Source organism: Cyprinus carpio, chromosome A24 (genome assembly GCF_018340385.1).
Source record: "Cyprinus carpio isolate SPL01 chromosome A24, ASM1834038v1, whole genome shotgun sequence".
Taxonomy (NCBI): domain Eukaryota; kingdom Metazoa; phylum Chordata; class Actinopteri; order Cypriniformes; family Cyprinidae; genus Cyprinus; species Cyprinus carpio.
The window spans coordinates 6,005,916-6,018,092 of NC_056595.1; the positions used below are offsets into that span (position 1 = coordinate 6,005,916).

The 12,177-nt window shown below is 35.2% G+C and overlaps 1 protein-coding gene across 10 annotated transcripts in view; it reads left to right on the plus strand.

Moving 5' to 3' along the window:
• abi1a (abl-interactor 1a) overlaps positions 1 to 12,177 on the plus strand; it is a 60,093-nt gene that overhangs the window by 5,431 nt on the left and 42,485 nt on the right. For all 10 annotated transcript variants that reach the window (XM_042714087.1, XM_042714089.1, XM_042714094.1 and 7 more), the window contains exon 2: positions 10,715 to 10,882. In XM_042714087.1, coding sequence (XP_042570021.1) covers positions 10,715 to 10,882 — 168 coding nt within the window. The remainder of the gene's footprint in view (positions 1 to 10,714; positions 10,883 to 12,177) is intronic.

Here is a 12,177-nt window from a genome sequence, read left to right on the forward strand (position 1 = left end):
GTATTGATGAAAAAAGTGAGATAAAACGCATTTGCTGAAACAACCATGCCATGTAGCTTACTTTTACAAGTCTTTGAGCTCTTTTATTGTGACTCGTGTTTCACAGGACTCGTACTCGAGTGCTGCGCATTACTAGTCCAGTGCTGTACCAGGTGAGCTACCGAGCAAGTTTACTTTGTCAGAAAAGCCAGATGGAGCTGATTGAATGATGCAAACATTAAAACGAGTTAGTTTACAAATCATACACTATGGTAAAAGCATTTTAAGGTCATAACAAGGAAATCTGTGAATATAAGTCTTTATTAATCAATAGCAATTTTTTTTTTTTGTCTTTTGTCAACTCTGGTCTAGGGCTGGGCGATATATCTAACGATATGATCATGCGCATCTAGTCAGTAAATCTGGTTCTGTGATTACCGCTAAATCTCCATCACCTGCTTTCAAATGGAGCGGCATTTAATAGACAGATGAACGCGATATTGCGTAGCTTGGCAGTGATCTACGGCTCTGTATATTAAATGCCGCTCCGTTTAAAAGCAGGTGATGGCGATTTAGCGGTAATCACAGAACCAGATTTATTGACTAGATGCGCATGATCATATCGTTAGATATATCGCCCAGCCCTACTCTGGTCTAATGCAATGATATTTAAGCATTTCAATGTGGCTTTAGCGTTCAGCTACTTTTTATAGCCACTGTATGCTTGAATTGTGCATGGATGTCATTGAGCATTGCCATGGAAATGGACACAATAACCCCACAGATGTCTCTGTTTACGGAATCGAGGTCAGATGCTAGGGCAGTTATCCTGGAAGAGACAAGACTTTACCACCGCTAGCTCAGCTCCAGCTAACATAAGTCCTGGAAAGTGGCGTTAGCATTGCTCATGCCAGTACCTAGATTACGCCACAAGACCATAATCCTTCTCTCGCTGGCATCCTCTAGCAAAGCCACATCAGTAAATCCTACAAATACTCATCATTTTTCCTGGTGGAGATCCTCAGCTGGCCCTTCACCCAGGCACTGTTGCGAAGCAGTATGTACTTGGGTGGGAAGTGCTCTTCAATGCCCCTTCCTGTGATCAGACAAGTGATTACTACCCAGTGGCTCTAACAGATTAAAGAGCCATCAGTGGCCTGTCATTACAATCCTGCTTCTTTGGCCTTGACTTCCATCTGTTCTCTTGCATGAGAGAATTGACACAAAGGACACACTTTGAACTCTTTAAAGGGCTAGTCACCCAAAAAGGGAAATTATGTCTACTCATCGACATTTCATCCCAAATGTGTATGACTTTCTTTCGCTCTAGAGAGAGTGCAAAAAAGGATGGAGTGCAGATGAATGCAACAGATGGCTCCATCTTGAGACAGGCACTTTAAAATAACATTTTGTATAATAAGGCTGAACTCCTGACAGGTGTGAGTAAGAAACAAAAATACTAATATTTTTAATTCTAAACCACCAGTTCATGCACTGGAACTTTATGGATTGCTGATTACTAGTGTTGTCAATGTTAGCTAAAATTAAGACTATTAAAAGTTGTTTTCGTTAACTGAAATTATGCTAAAATATAAATACGAGATGAAAAACTTAACTGTACAAAACAAAAAAATTTGAAATATTGCTTTGGCAGCTAACTGAAATCTTGTTTAAGGTACTAAAATGACTAAAACTTAAACTGGAATAAAAATAAATTAAATCTAAATAGAAACATAAAAATAAAACTAATAAAAATGGCAAAACATCATTAAATTAAACTAAAATTCTAAATATTAATAAATACTATTATACAATATAAATACTACTAAAACCTGATAATGACGGTTGTATGTGTTATTAATAGACACTCTGAAACAAAAAAAAAAAAAGAATTTTCTCTTTTGGGTGCACTATTCCTTTAAGGAAAACCTGAGTAATTAGACTGGTTTCAGTGTTTATTAGGGGTGGTTATGTAAGGCATGCTATTCATTCAAAAATAGACAGACATTATGGATTGTCGAAATATGTTCATAAAAGTTTAAGACAAGAATTTCATGACAAGGTATCTTAAACTACAGTGAGCAATATTTTAGATTACTGTTAAAGGGATAATCCACCGCAAAATGAAAATGTTTTTATTATTATTCACTTACCCCTATGTCATTCCAAACCCGTAAAAACTTCGGAACACAATTTAAGATATTTTGGATGAAAACCGGGATGCCTGTGACTGTCCCATAGACTGCCAAGTAAATAACCATGTCAAGGGCCATAAAAGGCTGTTTTCTTTCAAATCAAAGCTATATACACGTAGAAACAGCACATCCTTGTGGCGCGGATGATACAGAAGAGCATACACAGCATACAGTCATATGGAGAGACACAGAGGAGACCGTTGACAAAGGAATTGTTGAATAAAGTTATTATTTTTGTTTTCATCGCTTACAAAAATGTTCCCGTCGCTTCATATAACCCTGCACGTCTGACGGCAGATGGAGTATTCTGATGATGACTTTTATACCTTTTATGGACCTTGACACTGTTATTTACTTGGCAGTCTATGGGACAGTCACAGGCCTGCTGGTTTTCATCCAAAATATCTTAAATTGTGTTCCGAAGATGAACAAAGCTTTTACGGGTTTGAAACGACATGGTGGTAAGTGATTAATGACCAAATTTTCATTTTGGGGTGGAGTATCCCTTTAACCTCCACTCATTTTGTTACTGAAATTCAATGGTAATGATTACAACTACTTACTTAACAGGCTAAAGCTAACATGTGCTAACACAACAAGACCCTATCACTACATCAGCAAATGCAAATATGCTATTGTTGATTAAGTCATGTTTTTTCACAATACGTGAACTAATGTTCATTTATACAGCTTGAAATAGAAGTTGTTGAACAACTGTAAAATTACTATTTGATTAGTTTAGTATATTGGTGATGCTAGAATGCCACTAAACCAGCAAACACAAACTCCTGCATGTGTCATATCCCTTTACCTCTTCCTGTCAGACGAGCAAAGCAGATGGGGTGGCAGTGTTATAAAGGGACATTCCTAGCATTTTTTCACCTGATATTCAGAGTACATTTCCCTCAGGATATTTATTAGAGGGGAGTGAGCTTGGCTGTCAGCACTACAGGAATGGGCATTTTTCAAAAATACTGTATTCAAATATTTGGGCTCATAAAAAAAAATAAAATTTGAAGTAATTGTTTTGTAAGATCATTTTGAACAAAGTAATTCCAAACTTTGCAAGTCAGATGACGACATTCTGTAATCAAATACAACCCACAGGGCCATCCAGTGCACTAGTTAACTGACTAGTTTAGTTTGCGTGCTTAGGAGTTATCATGGATTCCCTGCATAGCAACACATAGTAAATTTTTAATAGCGTTTTTATTTTTCAAATAATAATTACAGATCGAATATTCAACTAATTGTACACCCAAAACACTCAGAGGCTACCGTCCAAGAAAGCACTGCCTAAGACCTGATTATGTCCAACAAAAGTGTCATAAAGAGAGCTACTGTTCCTTCCTGGGGTCTCCTTCATCCTTCCATGTCTGCAGGGTGGAGCGTCCCTCCTGATACTCTAACTCTTCTCTAGGAAGGAAACATGGGCTTTTCCTTCCTGTGCACTTAGAACCAGGAACAACCTACATACTCTATGCCTCATTTCATAGAAATTGTGGAGATGAATGTTAAAAAAATGTTTTGGGTTAAGCTTAAAGGGATAGTTCACCCAAAAATTTAAATTCTGTCATCATTTAGAAAAATGTGGGTAACCAAACAGTTTCTAGTCCTCATTTTCCCCACATTATTGAAGTCAGTTGGAGTCCACCAACATTCTTCAAAATATCTTCTTAAAATATCTCTTTTATGTTCCACAGAAGATCAAAATACAAATTTAGAACAATTTAAGGTTAAGTAAATGATAGCCGCATTTCCACCGCTGGAACTTTACCCAGGAACTAGGGACTTTGGGCTGGTACTCGGTGTGATTCCACCGAAGGAACCAGGATCTAAATAAAGTTCCAGGTAAAAAAAATGCCCCTCAGAAAGTCCCTGCTGGCGAGGTAGTACTTTTTCAAAGGTCCGGAACTTTTGGGGCGGGACTTGGGCGCTAAACATGCTGATTGGTTGAGTTCACGCAGCATTGTGATTTCAACCACCATTTATTTTGATAATTTTCAAAATATAACTGTTATTGTGTCATGAAATGTTGTCTTAAAAGTATTTCAGGCGAGAATGTAGTTGTTTAAAACTCAAAGCTGCGGTTTATTTATAAAGACAGCGCCTATTTAAAAATGTGTTTCGCCGATTTCGGAGACGATCAGCTCCACGTGATCAGCAGGAGCTCAGTGCTCATGTATCCACCTAGAGCAGCCTCACCTCGGCTAGTCCTTCTGACATTTGCCGCTGACTCTGATGTCTCTTTAGTGGTTAAACATAAAATATAATTTGTTTTGGGTAAATCTAACAGTTAATCTTTGGTCTTTATTCAATTTATCTATATGTTAAAATGAAAATAAAAAAGAGGAAATTGATATAATATTTTGTTTCATTGTAATATAGGCTGCATATATACACATTTCCCTGAACTAAGTACATTTCTGCGGCTATTATCATGTTTAAATGAAAACGAAAGGAGGCAGTGGTATTTGATATCCTATTTCGTCTTATTGTAAATATACAGTGAGGAAAATTGCAGTAGCCAAGGCGAGCTGACTGACGTTATCAAGTAACTTATGCTGCTGTTTGCAGAATTACCGAAATTTGCGTACTTTGTATTGAGAAACACACGCAGACCTACATCACCAGACTATTTGCCTAATCTTCACGGTACTTTAGACCACGGTGGAAACGCAGAAAGCAACAGGTCTGGAGGGAAAATAGTTCCTGGGGAAAAAGTTTCTTGTACAATGGTTCCAGGTAATTTCGGTGGAAACCCGGCAGATGACACAGTTTCCATTTTTGAGTGAACTATCCTTTTAAGATGAACTGCCGTTATCACTTATAGTGGTGATGTTAGTCTAGCCTTGTGATTGGTCAAATCAATCCCTTATCTTTGCTCTTATTGTGTCAATAGACATCACACTGACTTAACAGGATGTTGGCTTGGAATTTCAGCAATTTGTTGGTAGGAAGTTGCCATTTTAATGCGATTCAAAATATTTTTTAAAAGGTCATTTTAAAGGTGGTAATCTATTGTTCAACAAGGGAGTGTGGTGTTTCTCCCCTCCACCTTTCACCTTTTCTTATATCTGGGTGTTTGTGTCTATGACCTTAAAAGAGATAAAAAGTGACTGATACTCTTGTCTTCTGGGAACTTTCTGAAGAAACCAATCAAACATGTTTTTTGTGTGAAATGTCCTTCAGAAAAAGCAGTTTTTCTTAAGACCTGCCTGGATAGCAGTGTGAGAATGGTGCTTTATGGGTCCAACGAAAAAAGGGCTGAAGGTTATTTAAGTTTTTGTAAGAGCAAATATGGAAAGAAATTTAACAGTTGGACCAGAACTAAGGACTCCTGTTACTGACAAGGCTATTTCTGTTATGCCAAAACACATTTGCCTTGTCAGCTCTCACAGTCTGGTTTCTTGAAGAATCGAGTCCACAGGTTAATGACAAATAAATTTGTTCACGATAAAGAAAAGATCAATTCTTTTAAAAATCTAGTTTAAAGTTCTCAAAAACATATGTTATGTTGGTTTCAAAAGATTATTTTTTGTTTTTTTTTGAATTGTTGTTATATTTTTTTGAAGATATTATTTTATTAAATATCTCTAAAATGGTGTTATGTAACCATCACAGACAGTACATTACCGCTCTAAAGTTTGGGGTTAGTAAGATATTCTGTTTTATTTTATTTTATTTTATTTTGAAGAATTAATACTGAAATATATCTTATATTTTACAATATAACTGTTTTACAATTTTTAATCAGGTAAATGCAGCATAGGAGACTTCTTTCAAAAACATTAAATCTTAAAAAATCATTTAAAAAAAACAACAACTATTTTATATTATATATATATATATATATATATATATATATATATATATATATATATATATATATATATATATATATATATATATATATTTTATATATATATAATATATATATATATATATATATATATATATATATATATAATATATATATATATATATATATATAGATATATAAAATAAAAAGTTAATAAAAAGTTTATATATATATATATATATAATTTATTTATTTTTTTTTCAATTATTTTTTTTTTCTTTTTTTTTGTCACAATCTTGCCATAAGAAGGTTAAATGATCTGATTTTCTTAGAGACTTGTTGACCTTGACTCACAGTCATGAGGTTCTGCAGGGGTCTCTCGGTTTCTTTATCTTGACTCCAGGCTTCCAAAAATAATAAAGTTTGTATGTCTGAATTGCATGTTTAATGTATTTTTGAATACATCAAAATTGCACAGTCACAGTTACTGCATGGTGCTGACTTTTGCATGGGCAAGCACCACTGACAATTTTCTTGTAAACATAAAAATAAAAAATCCTTTTATCCTCCTTACACATGCACATTTCTGTTAGCCGGATGTAGACTATGAGATTAACAGATGCCTCATAGGGAAAATTCAATCATCAGAACAGCCATAAAGCAGAAGTACAACAGATTCTAGTACTGTTCATCCAGACTGGAAATGGAGCAAATGTTTTGTTTAAAATTTCAACCTGCTTTCATGGCACTTTCAGTCCTTTTTAAGTTGTCTTTGGAGAATGTTGGATCCTGTTTGCACATCTTGTTCAGCACCATTGAAATGAAGTCTGTATCTTCTGACATTTGGGCAGGACTTAAAATGTTCTGCTTTTCATTGGGTTTCAGCTGAGCACCCTGAACTACTGAACAGGCACAATGGACTCGCAGTTATTTTCAACCCTTATGTGTGAATTCCACTCTGTTTAAAGCAAACTCTGGGATGTGTATCTCTAGTGTAACAATGTCCATTTTTCTTGCCAGACACTTGCTAAAAATAGCATGGCTTTTGACCGAAGAACAGCTCTGCTCCATGTTTCAGTGGAACATCTGTAAAACAATATTATTGCATACCTTTACCACATAATTTGCAATGGGGAATGAGAGCTGTAGAGCTGTGGTCCCCATGTGCAAAATCTGCAAATGTCTTCTTGTGCATGCATGTTCATGTATTTAATACAGACGGTATTTAATAGACAAACTATTGCTGCTGTTTTATCACTCTCTGGAGGAAGCACTTCTTCATTCTTTCAGGCAGGAACTCTAAAACACATCCGGCCCATATTTTCCATCCAAGTCCAGACGATTTTATATTTTATGTTATAAAACTAAATCTTTTCTCTGTCAATCAGATATTTTATTAAATATGTGATTCATTTAATAATTGATTAAGAGTTTCATTCTCAAAATGCAGACCATGGCTTCCTCCTCACTGCAGGTGCTTCAGGTTTTGATGTCTTTCTGTCGTGCAAGACCTTCTTTGGATAGTTTACCTCAGTGATATCTTGGTCAACCACAGAGGTAGGCCAAATGGAGAACTGAGAACATACCACAATTAAACAAAAACAAAACAATTTTTTTTTTTTTCATTCTGTTTGTTTCAGAACGGTTTTGCCATTTATAATTCTTTTAAGCTAGTGTCCAAAGTGTAAGTGAAAACTAAGACCATTTTTTTCATGTAGTCTATTTTTTGTTGAAAGTGAAAGTGACATGAAATACAGCCAAGTATGGTGACTCATACTCAGAATTCGGGCTCTGCATTTAACCCATCCAAAGTGCACACACACAGCAGTGAGCACACATACACCCAGAGCAGTGGGCAGCCATTTATGCTGCGGCGCCCGGGGAGCAGTTGGGGGTTCGGGGCCTTGCTCAAGGGCACCTCAGTCATGGTATTGCCGGCCTGAGACTCGAACCCACAACCTTAGGGTTAGAAGTCAAACACTCTAACCACTAGGCCACGACTTCCCAATTATCAACTTAAATAAGGTTTTTTTTTTTTTTTGACAGATGCAATACTAAATGCGTATAATTATACTATGTAAAAACAAAAAATACCTATTATTTTTTTCAAGAAACTAATGTTTAATGATAGTATTATTATTATTATTATTATTATTATTACAAATTCTTTTTATTTTTACCAATTATTATTATTAGAACAAATAGTTTTTATTGTTATATTTCATTTATTTACTTTGTTTTGACATGTTTGTAAGCTGGAACACGCTGTAAGCTGCGTCAAAGACGCGTGTGCACTCTGATGTTAACAAGCATGAGAAGCGCATGGCGGAATGCGTGAAAGACATGCTGGATGAAAGTGCACTTTCACTCTCTGACTGCAGATGGCGCTGAACAACACAAATGCGGCCATTACCCCAGAAACCCTGTAAACAAAGCAGCTACGCTACTTTCTGTTTCTGAAACGCATTTAAATTATTTTTAAAAAGCTATTCAGATTTGTGTATTCGCTGTGGTGTTCATCTAGAGCCCTATGATTTCCGCGATGCAGAAAACACGGACGGAATCGCGGAATCCAGTCATTAAAACGGAATTTACAGTTTAAAATGGAATGTCACGGAATTTGTCAAATTTTGAATGAATTAATCAAAAGTAGGTCATTACACTTAAATCAAATTGCGATATGGACTAGTGTCTGTAAATATTAAGCTGGAAAAGTCGATTTAAATATGAATCCTGCATGTTCTGCGTGTCTCTGTTAATGAATGGCGCAGAAGCGCGGTTGAGTTTATTACACACATATGGAAGCGTGCGTGACGCTTGCGGTGATTTCAGCGTCTGCCGTCTCTTTAAATGAAGTAAACACATGAACAACATCTCCAGAACTGCTCTGAGAGTCACTTCATGAGCATTTGACCGTTTGATTTGAGTAAAACTAGTCTCATATCACATACACAGAACTGTAAAAGTATTCACGGCAACCCGTCAAAATAAAAGTCCAGTTTAATTTAAAGACAAGTATTTGCCAGAAATGTATTACTATTGTTCAGCAGAATGTACATAGCCTACTACTACTACTACTAAAAAGAAACAAACATTATTTTTTATGGAATACTCACACAACATTTCTTGTTTTAATTTTAATAGAAAATAAAATTTAAAAAATAAAGTTTGCTTAATTTTCAGTAATTAATAGATAAATTAAATTAATGTTTTATGGCTTCATTTGATAACCAGAAAAATGTTAATACACAACAGAATTTCTGAGGGGAAAAAAAAATTAATAAGGCTATTTTAAGAAAGAATTGAATAAATTAAGTTGTTTTAATGCCTATAAATAATTAGACATGCTAAACCACAGAATTGGGTAACAATACAACATATGGTGAAGAAAAAATAAAACATTTCATAGGGTCCTAAACATGTAATTTTTGTTCAACTTTTAATAAAATGATATGAAAATGTATAAGTTTCATGATTTTAATTAATTAGACATGATTTTTGATTAATAAAACTTAATTTAACCATTAAAAGGGAGTCAAGAAAAATTTAAATGGAAAAAAAATTTAATTAATTAGACATGATTTAAATTTTCGGATTCCAAAAAAAAAAAAAAACGGAAAAAAAAAAAAACGGAATTTGGGAAAAAATAAAACAAATGTAGCTATTGCTCATTGTTAATGTTAGTTAATGCATAAACTAAGGTTAACTAATGAGGTTTTATTGTAAAGTGATACCTATTGGTCTTTATAATTCCTTTGCACTTTAATCTGTGTAAAATTTAATACATTTTTTGTGTATTGCTTTATTGTATTTAGAAGTTCATTTATTTTTATTATGAGAAAAAAGTTATTTAACCTGTTATACTGTATTATGACAACACTTTTTTGCAACTAAATTTCAGTATTGTGATTATACCGTATACTGTGATAAAAATATAAGCAATTAATCGCAACATGAAAAATTTATACCGGCATATCCCTACGTGTGATATTATGCTGTTTGTTTTTAAGATTAAGTCAATGTTTCTCAACCTGTTTGACTCCAAGGCTCACTGTCACTGTCAACAACACTGTCTCACTGTCAACAACAACATTCAAATGTCCATGATTTTTTCAGTTGTTTATTTACTGGACAAATTTTAAGGATTTAAATAAATAAATAAATAAGACTATTTAATCCATTTCTACCCAATAAAATATATTAAAAAAAAATGACAATATAAAATGTATTAAATTGTTTTTTTCTTTTTTAAAAATCATTTAAGTTATCTTGAGGCCCCCTTGGACATTTGCTGAGGCCCCTGGTGGCCCCCGACCCCCTGGTTGTAAATATATCTGTAAACATTCCACATACCTTTTCAGGAAATTGATGATACCACAGCAGCAGACTTCTTTACAGCAAAGCAGTTTATCAAACAATGCTGTAGCATGTGAGAAAGGAAATGTTTACACTTCCGATGATTCCAAATGTGTGAAACTAATTCAAATATGTACCAACATAGCCCTTAAAATAATGCATAGTTTGCAGTTTTGATTGAATATTTTGTTTGCTCACTACCTACCTAAGTTGCAAATTGTGTCAAATCCTGTGACTTGACCATTGCTCTGCTTACTGTAGCAACTTGGCTCCCTGTAAACATGACTTTGCTTTCATCCTGTCTGAATTAAAACTTGCATAATTGCAAATGCTGTTATTGTGAAAATGCGAATTAAGGTGTTTTTCTGACCTTGACCTGCAGGCACAGGATAAGAGGAAAGCCTTGGAGGAGACCAAAGCCTACACCACCCAGTCCCTGGCAAGTGTGGCCTATCAGATCAATGCCTTAGCCAACAATGTCCTGCAGTTGTTGGATATCCAGGCCTCGCAGCTGCGCAGGATGGAGTCCTCCATTAACCACATATCTCAGGTCAGATACATTTGTTTTTAATATATCTCTCTCTCAGTCTCATTTCCCTTGCTTTGTCCTTGCCTGTCTAGAGATTTCATTAGTTGGTTCTTTTCTTTGTGGACTGTCTCCATGTGAATGAATGTCTGTCTCTCGTAGTGACTGACTAGTTAATATCGGTCTTGTTTTCGGGTCGCCTCTTTTGTCCCCCCTTCCTCTTTCTTCTTCGCAGATGCGTCTCTGTAGTTAATTTGGTCATCATGGAGACCTAAAACTCTCCCATGGAGTTCTTGTGCAAACATTATTCCACTTCCATATGGTGCTGTTAGTTGCTACAGGCTTCAGTCAACCCCATTAGTTGCTGGTGCCATTAAAAAAGGTCTGCAACCCATGGCCGTAAGGCAGCTGCGCTGATATTTTGAACAACACTAGGTGACTCAGGATACATTGAAATGGCAACAATGTGGTAACATGGCCGTAAGGCAGCTGCTCTTCAAAAAAATTTCCAACAATGTGGTTATGGTTACATTGAAATGGCAACAATGTGGTAATAATTGAAAAAAAAAAAAAATTCCTTTGGGTGACTCAGGATACATTGTTATTGAATTGATTTCCATTCACATGGATCTGCGAATATTATTTATGATAGGTGTGTTGTTGATGAGATGTGACATTTGTTGGGGATGTCTATTTTTTATGAGATATATTGTACATGTGTTATCTATTGAAGTGGTATTATGCATGCCAGGCCAGTAGTTGGAGATGTCACCTTTGTAAAGAAACACTAATGCACAATTTGTATGCATCTCTTAGCACTAAAGATTCAGAAACGTTGTGTCGAGCTCTTTGATGGTCCGTGCCCACCTCAAATCGCGCACGTTAAGTGCATTTTCCTGCGATCGCCAGTGTAGCCGTCACAGGATGTTTTGGTATTGCTGTTGTAACATTATAATGAGCCTGAATTGTCGCAGAATGTTTTGAAGATAGCGACCCACACCTGTTTTTTTTTTTTTTGTTTTTTTTAAATGTTATATTGAAATGTAAAAAAAATGCTAAAAGCTTTTGATGATTTTTGTCTATTGTCGTTTTTTTTTTTGGGGAAAAATAGATTCCCGTCGGATCATAACGAGAAACATCCCCCAAAATTTAAAAATTTTGATGATTTTTGTCTATTGTCGTGTCTTGATAGATTCCCTGGATCATACCGAGAACATCCATGGCTTGTTATTCTGTAGATGTTTGTTATATTGAAATTGTACTTTTTATTTGTCACTGACACCTCACACTGACCACACCATAACAATTTAATAATGCTG